Source organism: Plectropomus leopardus, chromosome 18 (genome assembly GCF_026936395.1).
Source record: "Plectropomus leopardus strain MGB_pleo_1.0 chromosome 18, ASM2693639v1, whole genome shotgun sequence".
Taxonomy (NCBI): Eukaryota; Metazoa; Chordata; class Actinopteri; order Perciformes; family Serranidae; genus Plectropomus; species Plectropomus leopardus.
Window position 1 is genome coordinate 10,557,472 of NC_142193.1, and position 23,507 is coordinate 10,580,978.

Below are 23,507 nucleotides of genomic sequence, written 5' to 3' on the forward strand. Positions count from 1 at the left end.
GATATTGAGCACCCTGGATTATCTGATTACAGAGAAATAATCAGATCTTGCATCAGCCCCAGCTGACTCTAATTAGGCCAGAAGAGAAGATTAGCTGAGGTGTGAAGGTGATTTTAAAGGTTAAGGATTGCTAAGAAGCACCTTCCTTAAGTCTTTAATAAATTAATAGCATATGGATGTAGGCTTTCATTGCTTGTACTTTCTGCTGGCTTCAGGGAGGACCTGTTTAATTATCACAGGAGACATTGTAACTGAGCCCAGACATGGCCAGAGGCTTTTGGACACTGAAATATTTAACATGCTAGATCGGTGTTTGGATTGCATTTTGAATTTATTGTCTTAAGTGTTGGTGAAGTAATCTGAAGACCTTAAGCATCAAACTTCTGAGAAGACGAGATACAACATCGCCTGAGAGGAGGGGCAGGGTTTCAAATTCTGTCAGAGCTAACAAGCAAACTGTGGCCAAATTTCACCTGGCAGGATGTTGTATTTTGCCTCATCCAAAAAATTGCTCCTTTGGCAGAGGAAGAGGCCTCAGTTGGGATGAATTGTGATGACAATGAAGGGAACTGGGGAACAGAGGGCGGTGGGTGATGGATGCAGAGTGCACGGCTAGAGCACGCTGCCTGTGTTTTGCAGCAGATGGGGCTCCACACTGCTCGGCCCGGTGTCCCTCGTTCTTCATCTGCTGTCCCAGTCCTTGGAGCCACAGGAGCAGGAGGAGAACATTTGGAGTTTTTGTGCTCCCATCGCCGGGTGTTGTGGGATTTTTCTGACAGAGTCTGGCTATCTCTTGAATTGTTTTCCGCACCGCCTGGTTTGTTGTGAGGCTGTTCTGCTTCTCTGTACTGGCTCCATTTCAAGGACTAAGGAATGCGTTTTGGAGAGCTGCTGTCGGGATCTGTCCTTATTATACATGGATTTTCTCTGTTGATGTGTGTGGGCAGAATATCCATAAGTCTTGAGAAGTCTGAAAAAGTCTTAATATTTTTACTTTTTTTGCTTGCAGTTATACCAGTTCTAAGTTTGACTGTTTGTGTTTGCATACTGTTGGCTGGCCCGCCCAAAGAAATGGCCAGGATCCAGTGCTCTTTTTTTTTTCTTTGTTTTTAATCACATCAGTTTCATACAAAAAAGAAGACTCATACCACTTTCAGGAGATGGGGTTTTCATAATAAAAAGGGCTAAGTTTTACTAAAGCAATAATTAATATAATGTTTGTTTTTTTTATTGTTTTAATACATTATAAATAATACTTTTGTTTTAAAAGAAAAAAAATGTAATTGCTTATATTGAGAAAGGACATGGTTATTGCTAGGCTCCATTGGCCACTGAGGTGGCCTTTGGCTTTTTTGAGACATCTTGTGCTTGCAGCAGGCTGTGTACTTTTTTGGGGGAGTTTTAATCAGCAACATCAGACCAAGCATTATTGCTAACGTTAGCCTCAGTAGCTATGAAGCATATCATCCCATAATTGATTATCTTTTAATAGGTTAATCAAATTGCGCTTCTTTTTTGGGGTCCTGTTCATTATCAGTTCTATCTCTCTGAGTTATTGTTATACATTGAATGTTTTGAAAAAAACTTGTGAAGAGTCAAACCATGCTGCACCAATTTGTCTTTCCATGATCAGTGAAGATGCTAATTCAACTCTTAGTGCTTTTGTAGCTCCTCACTGAATCTCTTTTGTTTAGAGTTTATTTTTTGCCCTGAATCCTGCTTTTGCTTGAGGTACTGTTTAATGTTCGTTTTTAGCCGTACATAAGTTGTGTTAAGTTACTGCTGATGAAAACTCAATATTTCCTGATTTTGTTGCTACACAAAAAAAACTTTTACATAACAGAATAATGGAGGGCTTTTATTGCAACGAATTTATAGGAAATTAAATGTTTTTATTAAGACATTAGCAGAACATTGTTAGCGGCTTTTCTTCAATAAAAACTGGTCTATTCCGCAGTGAGGAAATCACAAGCAGAAACAGCCACAGTGAGAGCTTAGATGAACCCTGAGTTATTTGATCACGAGGGCCCTTTAGCTGTTAATTAACCTGCTGCTTTTAAACATCATGGACTCAAGACAATCCGTCATCAGTTAGAGACACACCTTCAAGCAGGTAGCCCTACTGTAATGGTGGTGCAAATCCCTGCCGCATTGGGCTGATGTGCCAAACCAAACCAAGTCAAGCCAAGCCAGCCCATGTGCCCACCGTGTGCCTGAAAAAAGAATTAAATTGCGTTCTACATGGTATCAAAATGGTCTTCGAAACTGTCTGTGTGTGTGTGTTAGTGTGTGTGTGTTTTTAACACTTTGAAACCTGGAGAGAGGTCTCCTCTTGTGCTGCTTTCAGACGCCTTTCATAAGTATTTAAACCTTTGAACCCTGAGCAAACTCGTGCAATTTTTTCCAAAATATGGGAAAAATTTGCACTTTGGTAGTTAATGTTTCACAATTTGCAGATTAAGACAGTTATCTTAAAAAGATAAAGACAAATGTTTGGGTAAAAGAAAAGAAAAAAAGGGAAAAATATATTATTAAAATCGTCATATAAAATTATATTTTTTTAGCACTTTCATGTTATTCATTTTTAACTTTTTATTTTATTTTTTAGTATTATTTTACAAATTTCAGGTAATTTTCCAAATTTCTAATTTCTTGCTAATTTTTTAGATAATTCCCTCTTGTGTTGCTTACTGGCTTCTTCCCATGTTTTTGAACAAAATCAAGCCAAGTCGCTCAGGTTTCAAAGGGTTGAGAGAAACTCAAATCTCCTCACTAACTCCCACATCTTCTTTCTCACCTGCAGCTGACCTACCTGCCTCCCCCGTGGGGAGAGTGTGAGTCGAAGGCTCTGGAGTCTGGCTTTTTCCAGGTCTACAGTGTAACTGCCTGCAGGATTGACTGTGAGACACGTTACATTGTGGAGAACTGCAACTGCAGGATGGTGCACATGCCTGGTAAGCTGCACTGATGGTCAGCACAAAAAAAAACCCACACTCAATAGAGGTGTATTGACAATGCATTCATCAGCAGGAAGTTTTGAGCAAGGCTGCATTATTATATATGAGATTTAACAGAATTGAGAGGCCTCATATTGATATGACAAATCAATATTGGATAAGGTGTTGGCATTCAAAAAAGACAGGGGATTATGTGTTTGGCAGGAAAGGAGTGTTGCACCTCACATATTGTTTCTAGATGCATCCAACTATCTTTCAAAAACTATCTTTCAAAATGTCCAAGCACTGACATTGACTAAATTCCTCCTCATTCAAACTGTTCCCAGGTGATGCTTCGTACTGCACGCCTGAGCAGTACAAAGACTGCGCTGAGCCTGCCCTCGGTAAGTCTGCATATACACACGACTTCATGAACACGAGTCAAGACGACACACACACGCTGTATTTTCTGGTTTACATATCGTTATTTTCCTCTGCAAAGGATTAGGATTATCTTCTTTTTTTTTTGCTGTTGTTACAGAGCTTTAATGCTAAACCTGCTTTAAAGATGAGCAACACCGCAGAGACTTTTAAGCCTGAGACGGCTCATCTTAAGAGCAGCTACAGCGTATCATTATGAATGTCAAAGCAGTGTAGTAGGAAACAGACTACTTTGGGAACGGGTGATAGCCACCGTCACATTGTCTGTCTTCTCCGTGTGTCATCATTTTAAAAGGGAATTGCACAGTTAACGAATAATTTATCATGTAGACTCTGTAGGCTCACTGCAGCACTTTCACTGAAAAGTCTATGTGTCACAACTAAACTTTTTGATTTATCATGAGAACAGGATTCATTTCAATATTTCCCCCCGTGTGTAAAGAGCTCATCAAGTCTGTAACCAACATCAGAGCAGGCAGGGACTGCAGAGTTAGAGCTCAATTTAATGGCTGGATGGTCAGATAGATAACAGGTCATATTTCCTGCACTGAGGTAAATTAAACAGCTATATGAGAGGTTTTTGGCAGCCTTTCTTCCATTCCTTCAAATTCAATATTTTATATTAGCTTGGTCAGTTTTATTTAATGTTGGTTTGTCTGGCTTTTTTAAGATATTGATCTGATTTTCTTGTTTTGACTTTGTATGGAACTGCTATAATGTCTCTGCTTAATATTTTACCTTTTGCCAGATGGCACACTCGAGAAAAGCTCATGAAATTCAGATCACTGGGTTTCTTTGTGATTTTATCTAAATAGGATTTCTTGGAAAGTGTTTAAAAATCAAGGGTTTAGCCTTCCAAAGCAGCAAGATTATAAAGTACTATTTTCTTATCTGTTTTCTGTATTTGATTATTATGTCAAAGGTCTCAAGGAAGGCTCGGGCCTGTCCCACACTACGAGCTCTGATCCTGTGTTACCTCATAATACTCAATGACAATTAAAGGGATTGTTCAGATTTTTTGAAGTGGGGTTGTATGAGATACTTATCCATAGCCAATGTATCACCTATAGTGGATGGCAGCCAGTGTCCTGCTTTATAGCTTATAGCTATAAAGCTTTATAATTTTAAATGTACGCTACGTTGAAACTATTTTCACTGCTTTACCTTTCCATCAGAAAGCCATTTTGATGCCATTTAGAAAAACAGTGATTTAACATCGATGAACGCTGGAGCTGCTGGTACTGCTGCCTCGAATGTTTTTTAAAATTTGTGTTATTGAGTGACTTTGGTGTTAGAAATGGTTAGTTTGGATTCACCATAGTCACCCATTAACACAAACTAATTAACTGATCAAGGCAGCAGTGGACCTGTGGCTCCAGTGTTCAGTGATCTAAAACTGCTGTTTTTCTCAGTGGAGTCTGGTGGCTTTGACAAGAGCATAGACGTGTAACTGAAGCCATTAACAGCTTCTCTGTTGAACAGGCTTTCTGATGGAAAGGTAAAGTGGTGAAAATACTCTTGGTATGGCATACGCTTAAACTGTTGTAGATTTTTTTTAGGTGGATAAAATCTGTTTTGCTGCTGATCCCCCCTCCACAGCAGTTCACTTCCATGTCAGACAGGGGGTGTACTAACAGACATCTACTGTAGGTTATACACTGAGAATGAATAAAACTACACCTTTTAGCTGTATTTAGACTGCATTTAAGGGTGTACACCACATGACATAGCTAATGTGCTCCTGTGCAAGAACTCTGATCAGTCAGCTCGTAATTTCTCATGTAAGTTTCTGATGGCCGCTAATAGTGAAGAAAACATAACAAAGGAAAGACTCTCAGTAGTCTTCTCCTTTTCAGTAACACAGATCTACCAAAGCCATTACGCTGCAGACCTTCTGTTCACTGCGATCCCTGCCCTGTGTGACTCCTTGTACATAAACACAGCTGTAGTCTCCTCTTCAGTAATTAGACGAGGAAATAATGTTAACAGTTACCTGGATGTGACTCCAGATCTTTGTGTGTATGTGCAGCCCAACAGCCCTCTCAGAAAATAAATGAGTGAATGTAAACACAAACACGGTGGGGAAACATAATTACAGCATGATACAGCCTGATCACGTACGATACATCCTTCTAGCGTTGCTGTGGTGATATCAAAGAATAAAACCTGGCGCTCAACCATGAAACAGAACCCCTGTTTTCCTCTTTAACTGAATATGAATCCAGCTTTGATTATTCTCAGGTATTTTCAGACCGGGTCCTCTGTTCCTTCTTGGATGGGATCTCTTTTTTCTCATGAATGCCTAAAGGGAATTTCTTCAAATTTGGCACAAATATCCACCTGGACTCAGCTGATGGACTGATGAAATCCAAAAGGTCAAATTCACTTTGACCTCATAATTCTGCAAAAAGACTTTTTTTGGCATTCAATGTGATAACTCAGGAACAGAAGGGCAGACATTTGGTCAGTTACTGAATGGGTGGGTCAATATCAAACATAAGTTACAATCGCCAAGATCTCCATTTCATTCTCTTTGGTGCTACCTATGGTTAGTAGTGGCAACTGTAGTGTAATTGTTGGCAGACTACATTATGCCATTAAGTCCAAATTTTGAGCAAGGTGGTAATTTGAGTTAAAAAAAAATGTAGTAATGTATCGAGTGTGGGTGGGTTTTGTCTCTCTCAGAACAGTCCAAAATTATATCTATTCTACAAAAGATATGTAATTAACCTTTAGATTAGGGCTGTGGAGGCAGAAATCATATCTGAAACTTTTAAGGTCAACTTTTTTTAACTAGGATCCATGACGTAAGTGCAAAAATATTATAAATATATATACCCAGTTGGCAACTTAAGTGGTAGCAGTGGTAAGGCTTTATGATTTCAAAAAACACACTTTCAATGTAAAGCACTTTGAGTTTATGTGTAATTAAATGTGCTATATGAAGCAAATTGCCGTTGCCACTCAAGATTACTTCAATTTGCATAGTAAATAAAAGAAGAAATTCTAGCATTTTTAACCACTGTTAGCCACATTATTTCTCATAAAATCTACATTTTTGATCAATAAGAGTCAGTGACAACATAAATAATACATAAATAGTAAGTTGATTCCAAAGCATACAAAGTAATGTATGACCTTATCAACCTCTGCTGAGTTACAGCAACATCACTAAAACTTTCTCTCCTCCCACGCCTGTCTCACTGCTCTCTCCCACCCCAAGGAAAATTATTTCTGGAAAAATGGTTACGTGCAAAAAAAAGATATAAAACAGAAAAAACATGTAGCCAAGGGCAACTAAACTTTCAGGCAGTCAGCATCAAGGCCTGCAGGTTCCCACACCATAAGAGCCTTTGGTGTATTACAGCTATGTGCCATTAACGTGCACTCAATACAACAACAGGAGAGTGGAGAGTAGAAGGCTTTGGTGCTTATTCCAGACAGCTCTTTTCCTCTTGCTTCCCCGTAATTGGCTTCATTTTTTGAACAGTAAGGCTTTTACAATCCCACATGCACACACACACACACACACACACACACACACACACACAGACTCAGTTTGGATCAGTGAATGCAAATTAATTCTTGTTTTAAACTCAGTTCCAATTTGCTATACCCACCAGAGAACATTTCACACAGCAAAGTTTGATTGGGTTTTTTTCTCTCTATAACTGTGTCTCTCAAGTTTTGGAGACGGCACTGAAAGTATTTTTGATGGGAGACAGCTGCAACTGTTGTCTGTGAACAACTTGCTTATCTGGTTGTTCGCTTTTTAGGAAACAGACAGCTTATAATCACACACCCAGACGGACAAACACAATTATTTCCAATTTTCTTTATAGCTGCTAAACAGAAGATTCAACCAGCCAAAACTATCCTATACTAGAAAAGCAAACTCAGTAGTGTGAAAATCGCTGCCAGGCGGTCGCTTCGGCTGGTAGCAGCCACTCGAGATGATTCTTGTAATTCCAGCAGACGTAGCGTAGTGTGTCCCAGAAGCTAATAAAAATCCACACTTGTCTATTTTTGACAGTGGCATCACATTGCACAAAGCACATCGGGTTCTCCAGCTAAGAGGAACTTCATGGAGGATGAATGTATTTTTAATATACAAAGCACTGCCACAAGTCCATGTATTCATAACTAAAGACTTTTAAAAGTATGGGCTTTGTCTATAGGCTAGAGCACAACAATGTATGAAATATCAACAATAAACACACTAAAATAGACCCAGAAAGAAACCATTTAACTACGTATCATCCTTACTTTTGGGAGAAGCACCAATATCAAGGAAAAATGACCAAATCAACAAGTCTACAAAATTAAGTAGGCAAAACACCTTGCTTCGTAAATGCTACCATTGTGATATGGTGCAGACACAGAACAAAGTGTGTTGCAGCTACTGCAGCCTGAATGCGGCAAAGTTGCTCCCTGTGGAATTATCCCTTGAAACCCCCCTACAGTCAAGATGGCAGCATATAAAAAAACAGCTGACATATTCAACTTGTACTATGCCTAACTTTAGTGGCTCACAACATATCAGGTATGGAATTATTCAGCAGATGCTCCAGTTCAAAATAAGACCAAAATTTTCTATGGAAGTCATTTTTGAGCCATAAAAAGGCCAAAGTTTGACCTGCAACAGACCTCAAGGTGCGTTGTCTCTGAACCAAGCTGATTCCTGAAAAACTTTCAACTTCTACCAGCTGGTTAAGAAGAGTGAAAAGTCAGCAGTCAGTGAGGGTATAAAACAGTCAATAAAACAGTCTTTCAACACCTGTGAATCACCGCAACCTCGGGAGATCCTTGAGCATTTGTCAGAAATGTGCACACAAAATATTTGACTGATAAGGGCTTTTCATGCTCTGCATTCCAAGTGCTGAAACAGGCAAGGATGTCTACTCATTGGTAGGTAAAAAACATAAAAAACATAGAGAGAAGAACATGTAAATGATTTTCAAGAATTATCTAAAAGAGTTTAAATTATCATCATCCCACAGTACCAAGTCGCTCACCGGCCCTCTCATACACTGACTGCTGTTTTTGGCCTCCTCCCCAGTCGTTCCAAAAAAACCTGATGAAAAAAAATCCTTACTAAGTTGTCTTAAGCCTTTTGGCAGTGATACTCAGCTTACGGCCCACGGGCCAAATCCGGTCCCTGATAAGGTGCCGAGTGGACCCCCAAAAACATTTTCTAATTCACAGTTAAAAAATAAAATGATTCACACTGGGAAATGTTTTTTGTATACATAAGGCTCCAGAGTGCATAAAACAACATCAAAATATAGCTTGTTTATCAAAGAAAGTGCTGGTTGAGAATCCCCCACATTCCCCTGACAGGGGTCCAGATTAAGCCCGTAATGTCCTAAAATCTTATAAATATCCTGAAATCTTTTAAATGTCCCCCAAATCCTAACAACATCCTGAAATAGTAAAGAATGTATGGTATGGTATGTTATTGTATGGTATGGTATGGTATCGTATCGTATACCAAGGAGAGTTTTGTACATCACACTCTTAACTCTTCTGGTTGCTGTGACCCATTGAGCTCACAATCCTTAACTTAAAACTTAAATATGGGTGCAATGGTATGTTGTCAGAATATACCCTAAAGTGATTTCTGCAATTTGATTGTGGCATTGTTTAACTTGACCGCCCAATAGGCGTGGTAGAAAAGCGCCGGCTTTGTCTATTTACTCTCTTCAAATGAACAGTGTGAAAATCCCCTGTTGATAGCATGGAAGATTAGTTGCGGGCAGACAGATACTCACACAAGCACGCACTCACACATGCACACACGACCAAACGCATGATCCCCTCCAGGCTTGATAAGTGGTTATATTAGCAGTCTTCCTTTCAGATAGATATGTATTTTATAGTTTTTATCAGTCGGTATTCCAGCGAGTAACATTTAGAAAATTATCAGGAAGACATATAAATTTGATCTTCTAGATTTAAATGTGTGTGAGAGAAAACAAGGGAGGACGGTGGACAAAGGTGAGAAGCTCAGAAAAAGAAATCAATCATTTGAATGCACGAGGCCTTGCTCCTGTGTATCCAGTAACGTCTCATTTGAATAAAAATAAGAGACCGCTGAGAAGCCATATTGAATTTCCTCTTGTAATTACGTGACTGTATGGCCTCGCCGGCTATTAGTGCGCTGTTGGGGGAGAGCTGCCTCGTGCTTTGTTGGCCACAGAGCTGTCTCAGTGAGAAATAAGCCTTGATACCATTAACTTCTCCATTCCATTCAAGGAATAAGGGGTAAATGTAAGTCCGGAGAGAGAAGCCTTTGGTAGTGAAAAAGGAGTCTGCAATCTCTGGTGAAATTTAAAGAGCTCTATTTAAACTTTGCAACTTCATAAATTCAGCTTAAGAAAGTGATTTGTGTGGAGTGTGAGCAGCCTCGTTGCCGGAGAAGCTTTTGATGGAGCTATATTTGAAAAGCCTGTGTCGCTTAACATTATCGTCACAGTGAGAGAGAGTTGGTGTTATGTAGGAGGCTGTGGGCTTAACACGAAATCATCCAGTGCATTTTTAGTTTCTTTTTTTTTTTCTCTCTGAGTCAAACTGCCAAAGCCGAGCCGTGAATACAGCCTGGCATTTCTGCATCAGGACTTTGTCTCTGTCAGGGTGAAGGCTGTTTTCACGGATGCTGCTTAAGGGCATGTTTGTGTTTGGCGCTTTACATTCTGTGACTTTGACAATGACATTGACTTATACTGTCGTTCCAGCTTTTATGGAGTAAACATCCACGCAACTCAAGGCATAGTATGAATGGGGCCATGTGTGCAATCGTGCATGGTTTTTGTTTGCATGTGTTTGGAGGGACAGTATGTGTGACCCCTGTTTTCAGTTTCATGGAAACAGGGGTCAGGTTACAAATTTAGGAATACGGAAGTAGATGCTTTTTCTTCTGACAGTCTGAAGATACACAAGCCTGACGCTCCGAGCACAAAGTTGCAGAAGCTTCAGGCCTGTACTTTGTTTTAATGTTTCTTTGGCTGTGAGAAAACACTGATGTACAGATTGTGCTAACACACCACAAAGATGCAACTAATTAAAACTAATAGGCTGTGGTGTGTATATGAACCATATCACAATTTACTGTCATATTATTTCAGGTTGTAGTTCATTGTAGTGTTGTTGGGATATAAATGGTAGAAACTTTTACAATTGCTTCACCATTTTTAGCCATGATTAATATTTCTATTACAGCTGCAAGTCATAATTATTTTTTAATCAGTTGTGTTTTTATTTATTTATTTTTTAACTGAATGGCCATTTAGTCAGAAATGTCAGAATATAGGGGAAAAAATCCACTTTGCTTTCTTCTGCTTGCTTGTTTTGTCCAACTAGGAGTCCAAAACCCTGATCTATTTAATTTCCAATAATAGGGAAATCACAAATCAGTGAACATTTGTCATTTTTTCCTCAAAAACATATTATCAGCTGTTAAAAAGGACAAATGTATTTTTTTAGAGACTAAAAACTGTTTTGACATGCTTAATGACTTTACAGTGATCTTAAATTATTTGATCCTATTCATGATCCAACAACAATATTTTAAAATAATGTAAAATTGTCATGTAGCTTTAACTTTACACCTGCTTTCTCTATCAAATTTGATCTTTGTTCATATCTTTTACTATATTTTGTGGTCTTAACAGTACGCAGATTTTTTCATGAGGCATTAGACAACTCATTGTCATTTCAAGGTCCTTAAATACTGTCACTTGGCCATGCCCCTTGGTGCCTGATACTTACACACAAGGTACCCTTTTGCATCTTTATGAGGAACACTATGCTTTAAATTGCGTCCTATGTAAATAGTAAATGTAAAACCCATCCCAGGAGACAGATGGTCATGTCTTTTGAAACCAAAGGTCATTGTTCAGTTGTTTCAACTATCTGTGTGATGAAACGTGTGTAGGCCACTTGGCTACATTACATAGTTAACTTGTGTAACTGCGTAGGTTATGCAAAAAACTTGTTAACTTATATTAACCCAAATCATGGTCTTCCTTCCTAGATCTAACCAAGTAGTTTTGGTTCCTAAACCTAACCGGGAATTTATTTTTGAAAGACACTTTGTGTATAATTTCTGAAAACACTGTATGCATGTAACAAGCAATGACGCATCCAAAACTGATGCTATAGAGGTACCTAGAGCGTCATAGTTTGACGCATAGGGCCATTGACCAAGCTGTTGTGTTTGACGAGGAGACTGTTTTTATTAGAATATTTATTAGAATCATCCCCACATGAATCACCTACTGGGATCTACGATTGTTGAGGAAGGCAAAATGATCCTGTTTTAATCCCCCTTTTAGAAACAAACAAATCACCAACTCTTTCTGTACAGAAGTTCAGCAAATAAAAGGGAAGACTTTAGTCTAATAGAATATGACATAGGGATAAAGATCTTAATCGAACTGGCAAAATGGATTGCAATCATACTGTTAGCCAGAAGTTTTCTGTATTCAAAGAGGAAGTCTTAGTATGTCCCAGAAAATGTAAGGAAAAGTCTCACTTTGTGTCTAAAAGAGCATTTTTCCTTGTGTTCATCAACCTCAACCCATCCCGCCACATTTCAATCCACCCCCCTTGCCCCCTCGATTTTTACGCCTCTCTCCTCCCCATCGCCCCCATCCTGCGTAAAGCTAAATTGTCGGCTGTGGAGAGCAGTAACTGCATGTGCAGGACACCGTGCAACATGACCCGCTACAACAAGGAGCTATCCATGGTCAAAATCCCCAGCAAGACGTCAGCCCGCTACCTGCAGAAGAAGTTCAACAAGTCAGAGAAGTACATCACGTAAGTAGCCACCAAATTATGCTCTGGTACTGCTTGTAATGTTAGGATGATAATTTAAATTCCTGAAGTGCTAATGGCTTAGAATTATTATAGAAATATCTGTGAATAAATTTTCTCTAAACCTGCTCATTGAACCAATCAATGGGGCACATTTCTAAAACTTTCGCGCACAGATTTAAACTTCATTAATAGCTTTTGTGTTTATTTAATGGTTGAATCTTTTGCAGAATGATTGATGATAGAAATGAGCAGTTGGAACCACTTGTAACTGATTCGCACTGATCCTTAATGTGATTTGTCCTTTGCTGAAGGCCATTAAATAAAAATAAAACAAAACTGATGGTGACAAAATACCAAAAAGATATTTAGCTCCTTTATTTCTTCGTGTTAATGACAAACCATTCATAGTTGTTTTTTTCCAATTTAAGAACAAAACTAATTCACAAGGGGTTAAGAACAAATTGTGAATCCGATGTAGTGTTTCAGACTTTTCAAAAACAAACAGGGAAATTTTAATCAGTGTGGCTCCAGTGCAGCTGATAACTTTGGAGGCATTTTTACTGCATTAATTCATAGTCAATACACCATGACGGCAAGCATTTACATTTACACCAACCCACAAGTTAGAGTCTCCACTGTACTTGATGTGGAGAAAAGCTGAGCACCCACAGAAAACACACATTAAAACGTAAAAACATACAAACTCACCACAGAGAGGACCCCAGGCTCTTTGCTGCCCACATCGTCTCCTATAGTCCTTTTTAATGAAGAATTTAAAGTACAGGAATCTCTGTGAGAAGCTGAGCCACTGAAGCGCTCGTCTCCTCCTCCCACATGATGTTTGTGTCTCCCTGGTTGCTCAGCTCTGCAGGAAATGGATGACTTTCTAATTCTGCTGCTTGCCAATTGATCGCCTTTCATCGGGTTTATTAGTACTAATGCCCAATTTTGTCTTTTGCAGAGACAACATCTTGGTGTTGGATGTGTTCTTTGAGGCTTTGAACTATGAGACCATCGAGCAAAAGAAAGCTTACGAGGTGGCGGGCTTGTTGGGTGAGTTTTACTTAATGTTACCCTCATTTTACAAACCTAGATCCAGTCTATGTTAGACACAGTCATGCTGCTTTTCAAATTCTGATGAGAAATGGCCCACCCTGACTCATGGCAGCAGATTTAGATAAGATAATTTAAAGATACCTGATTGGATGGTCACGGCGTGCATGACAAGTCATCAACAAAATGTTGGCACTGTGAAATGTTGTGATTTCACTGGCAGGGAGATAAATTCCACAATTTTGTCAGTTCTTTATTGAAGTTACAGCATCTAAAAATAAAAATATTGCAATTAGCCTCTTCAGTGGCGCTGCCTGGGTGTGCCGCAGCCATTCTGAAGGAATCGCTGCCCCCTTCATGACTTTCATTTGTGTAGTATGGGAAGCCACTGTGTGGTGTTTTTTACACTGTAGTAATCTTGTTTTTGTAAATGTCTTACAATCAACCAACTCATTCAAATTTAAGCTGTATATTTGTCTTTTTAAGGAAAAGGATAAACAGCTCATTTGAAGAACAGTGACGTATATATACAGATACGTTAGCCATTAAAACAGCATTGTTGTTGAACTCAAAATGTTAAATGTCCAAGCATTAGTGTATGCACATTTCATGATTAGTAACATTAATTGTAAAATATGGAACCAAAGTGCATCAGTATGTAATTCATTAACTCTTTAAATTGCATAGTTTTCAACTAGCCTTTATACTTAATCAGCAAAGTAGAATTTAAAATATTCAGTTATGTCTTTTGTTTCTGATGTGCCACCCATGATTTTCTCCTATGAAAATTTTTTGGGGGCACCACTGAGCCTCCCCACAAAAATCTCATTGCACTCTCTTGTTTTTATTCTTGACTGTGTTGCTTTCATTTTGTTTTAGTATTGACTAGTCCATTGAGAGCAGTAACCTTTTCAAATCCTCTGGGAATGAGGTAGATGTAGACCCCCAAAAATGGCAAATAACCATAGCCACATGTGATACATTCCAGGTTACTTGAGACCTTACACTTATTACTACCTGACTCTAAACTGACAGAAATAAGCAAGCAATCAAGTTTAGAATTGTTTCACTGGACCAGATTTGGGCTTTGTTGATTTCAAATGTATTTCATCAGGAAGTCCCTCTACTTCAACACAATCTCCAATGAAGAGTGAAACACAAGCCCTTTGTTACACAGAGATGGTGGTTTAGGGCTGCTAGACAATCCCTGCTTAACACTGCCTTCACATTTTTACACAGAATCAAACAACATCATGTGGCTCTATTCTGTGATTATAGATAGCATGCTGGCATAGCAGAATCAAAAGAGGCATGATGTGTAACACAGCAGTGTCGGCCTCCAGTGTGACATATAACATATGCCTCAACAGCTTCTTTATAAACAATAACAATAACATTACATGGCAATAAAAATCATTTAGTGTTTCTGTTATATGGCAGCTGATCTTGTACTCTGTTCAGAGAGTAAGAGTAACCTCATTCTTTTCTTAATTTACAACATTCACGCCGCTGTACTATTTATTTGAGTTGGCTGTTAACAACTCTTACCTGTTTTTTAAAATCTCCTGTGTTTTTACACCTCCTTTTCCAGCTCAAAGGAGAGACAACTCTGTCCCTCCATTCTGAGATTGCACCTTTTATACAGAACATTGACGCAGTATAACAGTGCAATATTCTCGCCATAAACAGGCAATGTATAAGGGGCTACTGTAAAGTAAAGCCGCAGTCAGTGCATGAACAACCAGATTTTTGGACCCTAAAACAGCCAAACAACTTATTAATTCCCAGCAGTCAACAGCTGTTTACAACCTGTGAAGCACGGTAGGGCTGTGAATGACAGCATTAGCATCTGGATATCAGTAAAATCACATGGCTAGAACCTCCCTCAACAGTGGATGAAACCACCATGTAAACAAAAACAAAACTTTGTTGAGGTTGGTTGATCTGCCACTATTGGTCTAATAATGCAGGCTTGGGTATACCCCTCCCTCACAGCTTTAAGTTATCTGTATAATTGTGACTGAAGAACATATATTTATGTGATATTTGTTGTATAGTCACATTCTTGTTATCCTATGGGCTACATGAACATCACTGATGTGAAAATTTAGTTATTATGGAAAGAAAATAAAACATTGGCTGATAAGTTGTTAATTAAAAGTACAAGCTTTATTGCTACAGCAGGAGTGGCAAATGCAGAAAACATAACAGTGTGAAAACAGATACTGGGCTAGCCAGCAACTTTTCAAAGTGTCCAGCCACTGTCTGGAACAAGAGCTAGCCCACAGCCAGACCCGAGGCATCAGATGTGCTTTGAAATGTCTTTTTGCTCCCTCTGAGTCATATGTATTTGGAGGGATTCTGTCTGAATGTTGTCCAATGTGCAGACGTCATGTCTGGAATGTGTAGCCATGGCGCCCTTTGAGAAACCCATGTCATCTGCTGCGAGTACACTTTGACTCGCTTCCAGCAGCTGTAAACACAATCTGTACAGAAAATCAAATACACTAGCCTTGATGCTAATGGTCAGTTATGGAGAGAATAAAGAAAAAATATAGTTATGGTTTGTCACATTTGACTCGCTTCCAGCAGCTGTAAACAAAGTCTGTACAGAAAATCAGATGCACTAGCCTTACAAGCTAATGGTCAGTAATGGATAGAATAAAGCAAGAACATAGTTATGGTTTGTCACATCTGGCATTACCAGTTGGGTTCAGTTGAGTCAGGTTGTAAAGGCATGGGTTGGGAGTGAGTTTTGGGCACAGTTGTGGTCCTCTGCAGAACTCTAATGAGCTGTTGTGTAGGCACAGAAACACCTTGACACAAAGCGGAGTGTCATTTTAAGAGCTTGTTATTTTCAAATCATCAGGATACCTTGGAGTTTTTAATTGTGCCTGTGCTATGGACGCTTACCTGCAGTTTATTATATCCTGCACAATTAAGTTTGATATGTGCTGTCGTACAACACTTAACAGACATATAATAGACATATAAGCTAAACTTGTTTTACTTTCTTTTCACTCCTTTCTGTGTTACTGTGGCCTTCTGCAGGTGATATTGGAGGCCAGATGGGTCTGTTTATTGGAGCCAGCATCCTCACCATCCTAGAGCTGTTTGACTATGCTTATGAGGTCAGTCTCAGTTTGCTGTTCACACTTTTATTCTCACATAACTGTTGAAACATCTAATTATTCCCACACACCAACACTCCTCTACAGGCTCCTACAGCTTTTGTGCTGTAAACTTTGATAGCTCTTGTTTTTTTAGTGTTTCAGTGGAGTGGTGGTTAGAGTGTTGACCATGAAAGCTGACAACAGCGACAGTGTCACCGATGCAAAAAGCAGAAAAGAACTAGATTTACTTTGGCTGAGATGAAGGTGTGCTGGTGCTTTTCCATTCCCTTTGCTTCACTGTGTAGCCCTCCACAGAGCTCCTCCTGTTGCTTTCAGCTGCACAGGGCTCTGAGAAAAACATAATAGTGTTCACCGCCCCAAGGGTCCTGTGGAAATACACAGAAAAAGTAATTTTCAAGAGATTTTTTTCTCTATTTAATAGCCATAATGGAGTAATGGGGATAAGACACCTTCATGTCGCTGACATAAGCAGCTCTGAAGCTTTTAACAGCTTGCATGCTGAAATAATTGTGATGGCACAGTTGTGATGGCCACCTAATTGTTTTTTTTAACTCTGTAGTCAGATGTTCCTGTACAGTCAGTAATTTCAAAAAGTGTTCACAGAGATCCTCTGTAACAGGCTGAATGATGCCTCTTTGACTGTTATTTCCCAATCTGCAGGTGGTGAAGGACAGACTACTGGATTTACTGAGCAGAGAGGAGGAGGAGGAAAGTCATGGAGAGGATGTGGTAAGAGCGGCCTTTAACCCCTCACTTGTCAATCTTCCTTGTAGAGTGCTGTGTAAGTGGAGCGTGTAAATTGAGTGTAATTTCACTCACTTCGACCATGCATACAAAAACCTTGCCCTATCTTCACCCCCTCCACACAAGCATGCAAGAAAGAGCATACTCCCAAATCTAAAACTGTGTACGGCCAGACGGTAGCATGCCAATTTGGCAGGAAAAGCTCTGCTTTTTGAAGGAGCTCTCAAAGAATCCAACTCTGTTGGGAGCAACCAATAACACCTTAATAAATTCATGCATGAACATCAAACTTCAGTTAAATCAACAATAACAAAATCTGCAGTCCAAGGAGAAGGTTGGGGCATGAATGGAATACTGAACAGTCCTAGGGAGCACAGACCCAACAGCCGAAAGTGTCAGGGCCTGACTGTCCTTCAGCTGCAAAATGTCACTCAAATTAATATGTTTCAGCCAGAAGGACACTCAAAATGACCACAAAGAGGCAAAAAGACAACAAAAAATACAAAGGAGCTGCAAATAACCACAAAAAGGGGCAAAACAGCAACAAAGGGACACATAGTAAATACAAAGACACACAAAACCACAATAAGATGCATAACAACTACAAGAACATGCAAACAACAAAAAAGAGGAAAATTCACTGCAAAGTCTGTACCTTCTTTTACACTCACGGTCCAAGGTGGGAAAATAGAGCCTGTATGCCACCTTGCCATTTTGTATAAAGGGTATATTGGCGGAGAAGATGGAAAGAAAAGTTTCACCTTTAAGCCGCAAACAGAATTAGTAACAGCCCTGCACTGAGGTGTGTTTTTAAAAGAAGCAATGAGTTTCAGGCGCTCCTTACCATTCGAACAGAAGACAAGATCAGATTTTTTGTTTGTAAAGCCATGCTGATGCTGATGTTATACTGTATGTCACAGAGGCCGATGCTGTTGTGTAAAAGGTCATGCTCGCCACGCCTCTTTTGTTTCCGCAATGCTGGCGTGCTGTCTAAAATCACACAGTGAAGCAGCGTTGTTTGGTTCTGTGTAAAAATGCAAAGGCAGTGTAAAAAAGGGACTTCTTAGCAGCCCTATGGTGCAATCTCTGAGTAGAAAAGTCTTATGTGTCTTCCTGTCATGTAGGAGAGGTGGTGGGGGGCCTCTCACATATCTGTGCCCAGGGGCCCACTGGCTCATAATCTGCCCATGGGTTGGACTGGCATTTGCATAACGGTATTTGCAGGGTAGTCACTGAGAAGTGTCATCTGCACACCTGAAAGAATATCACTAGACATCACTAGTCAGTAGGTAGCCCAGCAGCAGTGTATGTGCCACTGATGGCTGGATGGATGAAGCGGCTGCCAATTCAGAAGTAGCACTCTGCTAAATAAGCATAACTATATAAATAAATAAATCTGGTATGCTTTTTCCGAAAATAAATGCACTTAAATTTAATCTCTGAAAGTTTTGCACTATGCCCTCTGCTGCTGTAACAATGCAAATTTACTCACTGTGAGACCAATAAAAGATTATCCTATTTTATCTCAGATCAGTGGATTTGTTGGTACAAAATGTTCCAGAACAAGCTCAGTTTTAGTGAACTTTTGACACACATTTAAATTGATAACCAACTGCAAACTGTAGGGAGGCAGAAAGTCTAAAAAGGCTGGAAAGTTTTGTTTTATCAGGGGCTTGACAATGGGGGGAAATGAGGAACCGATTACCAAAAAGTCTGGATTGTTTTTGTTTAATTTTTTTAAAGTAATTAGTGCCATAGCTAAATTAGAATTGGCTGAAAAAAACTGATGGATGCAACACCCCTGTGCATCATTTTTTTACCATTGCCTCTTTACTTTAATTAAACCTCTTTTGACCACAGTTAGTCAGAAGTTTTGGTCATTTAAGCAATATCACATGGGAGGGAGTGCTGTTGTACTGTATATCATCATGGCTGTGATTTCTTCGTAGGAGGGAGGCGTGTGATATTGCTTTTCTACAAACGTTCAGCAAATGACATTTATTAGTAATAGTAATAAGCAACAACAGGTAATGGTTTGATTGTTTATTTAATGATTTTTTCTGCTCAGATATTTCCGCAACCGCTGGAACTGACAGTCATTACCCCTAACAAATATTTTCCAACACACCAGCTTGCTATTCTCTGGAAGCTCAGTCTACATATTATGCACAGGCCAGCTGCTTAGTATTATCTACATTTATTTGTGTGTTTCCAGTGAAATAAGAGTCTGTTAACACTGGCTTCAGCAGTCTGTTTCTTTCAGATGAGTTAGTATGATCAGACAATACGTTGCTCCAACGTGTGTCCACTTACTGCCATGATCTCCGTCACCACGAGTCCCGTATCAGACAGTTTGGGTATGGTGGTGGCTCTCGGGCTGTGTTTGGTGTCAGACGATTGTGTCCCTGCCACACTGCACATCCTTGTAACTTCTTTGACAGCTGGTTTACTCCCAGGAAAAGGCGGTATACCAAATCCCATCTTTGACAGCTGCTCCCCTCCTGGGTTTGCTGGTGAAAGGCTTTTGCATTTGCTCAGGTATTTATGATTTTTTTTAAAGATTATTTTTTGAGGGTTTTTCCCTTTATTGATAGGACAGCTGTAGAATGACAGGAAATGTAGGTGAGAGAGGGGGAATGACATACAACAAAGGGCAACAGGCTGGAATTGAACCTGGGCCGCTGCAAAGGCCTCTGCATAAGGGGCGCACACTGTACCAGGTGAGCTAGAGGCTGCCACAGCTCAGGTATTTTTTGAGAGTTTCTACTGGTCAGAAGGGATTTTCTTGTTCTTTAAACACTGATACATCTACAGTGATGTCAGATAACCACAGACTGTTAATGTATGCCTAATTAGCGGTTTAATACAGCTGTAAGGTGGAGTGATACAGCATAGTTAAAAGTCCCAGTGATGTAGTCCTGTACATTAGCACTCATGGAATGCCCCTCGACCAATCAGATTGCTTGGTCGGATAAACTGTTGTATAGTGCTGTTCATTAGTATTTGGTTAAAGAAGCTTTTGCATGCTATCTGTATTGTTATGTGTCTGTTTGGAGGCTTTTGCGGGTCTGTGAATGGAGGTGGAGCTCTCCATGAGGTTTTTTTTTTTTCTCAGCAGCAGTTTGTGACTAAGAGGTAGACAGTTGATCTGTCGATCTTTTCAGAGCTGATCAGAATGTTGGATGAGAGGAGCAGCGGCTGCCAATGATTGCAAACCTTTAGACCCAGCAGAATGAAGGATTAATTTTTACTTTCAAAGTGGATGATACTCTGCTGCTTCATCTATAGCCAGAGGGCACATTGCGATCTGAGAGTGTGGTGCAATGAATAACTGAATGAGAATAGCACTCCTAATAAATTGTCCAGTTTCAAAAATAGAAAATCTTACTGAGGTGGCAGATGGTTTAATCATGGCGGGCCGCCACAAATTAATAAATGTGTGGGAAACCCTGGATAGCTTTTCTGTAGTTTAACTTCTCCCAGTGTGAAGTAATTAGCTGGCAAAGCTATGTTTTCAAAGTAGCTCTCCCACCACTGCACATTAGAGTAGCAGAATATTAGTAGAGGTTAGAGTATTTAACTGCTCCATTACAGTCATGGGAAAAAGGAGTCAATGGTAAAAACAAAAATCTCTTGAATAAAACATGTCAACTTAATGTCTTGTGAATGGCCAAGCTACTTTGACTGAAGTGCTAACATGTTGCCGGCTAGTTAGCATGTCAGTGGCTAGCTCTCCAGCCAAAGTAGCATGGCAATCAGCTCCACAAGTGGTCACCACTTCAACAGGAATTCCAAATGAATTCTGCTTCATCACTCTCTTGTCTGACCGGGCACTAAAACACTTTCAATCTTTCGTTTGTTTTTCCCCAGAGTTCCTGTGACCCCGTGGCCAACCACTCGGAGTCCATCAGCCACACTGTGACAGTTCCCCTGCAGACAACGCTGGGCACCCTGGAGGAGATTGCCTGCTGAGGCCCTCCCTCCCTGCCTGCCCCTCAGAGCCACACACATGCAGAGGCTGCCTCTACTAGGTGGCGCTACATCCTTTGTTAGGGCATCCTGCAGGACCCTAACAGGGGAGGGGAGGACACGAGGACAAGAACAGGGATTGGCCTAAGGACAGCGCTGCGCTCTGTCACACCGCCCCGTCTGAGGCACTAATGGGGATTAAAGAGCTGTCGGCTGGACTTATCGGCCCTCTCTGTCACCCCACACTGTACTGTGGTGGGAGCGTGGCCTCCGCTGTGCCAGACCTGCAGTGGGGTTGTGTCTCCACATTCATGCACACAGAAAACCAGAGACTGGGTGGGACAGCTACCCTTAACAGGGACTCACCCCTGTGCAGCATATCTATATAACAAACACATATTATGTTGCTCACTGCCAAATGAACTGTACAAAATTGGTTTTGAACTGCATGCGTTGATCTATCTTGCTCTCTCTGCTGATGCTGGACTGCAGTGTTGCTTTACTGTACATGTGTGCCATTTGTCTCTCTCTCTATCTGCAGGACAGGCCTGTGACAAGGGCCCAGGTGAGAAACTTCGAATGTACAGATTGAACATATGGTTGTTTGAAATCATAGTTCAGAAGAGACCAATCTTTCGAAAATCTATTGTAATGAGCAGTTTGTCATTTTTTTAGTGAATTATCTTGAAGGGGAAGGAGATTGGTGATGTTTGTGCATTACTGAGGGGAAAAAAACACATTTGTTCCCTGAGAACAGAGTGAAATCTGATCTTTTTGCAGCCAGCTTTTTGCATATTTTTTTCCACCTGTCAGTTTCAGTTTAGTCAGTTTACTGAAAGGCATGTTTGCTACGTGACTCCCGGGGTGTTAAGCTGTTCCCTACAGACATCTTTAAAGGGATGTCACACTTGCACTGTTAATTTATATGAATAAATGACTGGCTTCTGGCTGCCGCACCTCACTGCAGCACCCAGCTAAGTGAGGTAGAATTCAAATTTATTTGCCTGTCAGACAGACAGCAAAACGCTACAACAAACGAATATGACCTGAGTGATGTTAAACCATTATTTCATCAGGAGAATGCCTGATATTTCAGACCACTATTACCACTTTATCAAGGGTGGCATAATTTTGTCCAAAAAAAGAGAAAAAATGGGCTTAAAGATTTTAAACAGTTTCATGATTACAGAAATGATTAAAGCACTGCAAGGAGCCTGTATTTTTTTTTTTTTTTTTGATTGCGGGTCTTCTGTGATATGGTGTAAATATCTGTTTTTTTTCCTCATAAAAACGGGTATCATGCAGACATGCCTGAAGCAGATCTAATCTATTTGCTAAAACATCAACTCCAGTTCCAGAAATTACATTTTTTTATATAGTTACTCTCAGTAGGTGAGAATGTTGCTGTAGCATTTAGAGGGTAATTGAATGTCATGCTAAAAACAAGGGACACATTTTGCTCTCAGCGCCAGGCTTCCTTTCCGATACAGGTCTATCTGAACCTTCAAACAACAGCTACATATATATGACTTTACACCAAAAGCTTGTGTGAGAACATGTGGAAGAATAAGTGTATCCAAGTCCATGATCATCCTAGCTCGGTCTCTGTCATCATGGTGATGTACATTACAGGTAGGAATGAATTCAAATGCTTTTGTGAGACTGTTTGAATTATGATTTCCCATCTGTGGCTCAACCTGCTGTCTGTGTGTGCTATCTCATGTCGTGGCTTCAGACAAACACAATCCTCAGTCGACCTGCAGGGGTGTGAGACGAACCTAACTCGCTTCTCTTGGTGGCAGCGACAATGGCTGATTCTTCTCTCTACTTTGGCTTCAATTGTTACCGCAGGACAGCATTTTCTCATTTTGTGATGCAGCATACAGTGTGTGTTTTTAATGTGAAACAATTAAATTAAAAAGTTGTTTTGCAGATGCGGTGTCCTGTTGTGGCGCAGCTGAGGAAGGCGAGTTTATTTGCATTGCATCTTTCAAGGAGAAGGCAGTTCAAACTGCTTTTGTAAAGACATAATGTAAAAGACATGCTAATGTCAGCATGCTAACATGCTCACAGGGAATTGATATATTTCCTGAAAGGCGGTAGTAGGAGTTATCATGCTATCTCGGGAATCCCAGGAAATTTACATATTTTCAAGGTAAAACTTCAACCATAGTCAAGCACATTTGTCCTTTTTCAAGCAGCACTAAATGCAACAAGGAGAAAATGCATAAACCCACCAGTTCCCAACCGGACCATTTCACTGTATTATTTGATGGTATTGTTAATAATTAAGGCAAAAGAATGCCCTTCAAGTTAACTTCACATGCAGCTTGAACTTTGCAATAGCTGTGAGAAATATGAAAGTTCATTACCTGTGATCTTTATGCTGAAAAAGACTACAGTGAAGTGATTT

General features: G+C 40.0%; 1 protein-coding gene across 1 annotated transcript in view; it reads left to right on the plus strand.

Moving 5' to 3' along the window:
- Nucleotides 1-23,026, plus strand: part of asic2 (acid sensing ion channel subunit 2) — a 144,149-nt gene extending 121,123 nt beyond the window's left edge. Inside the window, exons 4-10 of the mRNA XM_088091153.1 lie at nt 2,804-2,954; nt 3,284-3,340; nt 12,041-12,194; nt 13,156-13,247; nt 16,299-16,378; nt 17,042-17,110; nt 20,996-23,026. Of these exons, the coding sequence (XP_087947279.1) occupies nt 2,804-2,954; nt 3,284-3,340; nt 12,041-12,194; nt 13,156-13,247; nt 16,299-16,378; nt 17,042-17,110; nt 20,996-21,097 (705 nt within the window). The 3' untranslated portion in view covers nt 21,098-23,026. The remainder of the gene's footprint in view (nt 1-2,803; nt 2,955-3,283; nt 3,341-12,040; nt 12,195-13,155; nt 13,248-16,298; nt 16,379-17,041; nt 17,111-20,995) is intronic.
- The last annotated feature ends 481 nt before the right edge of the window (nt 23,027-23,507 follow it).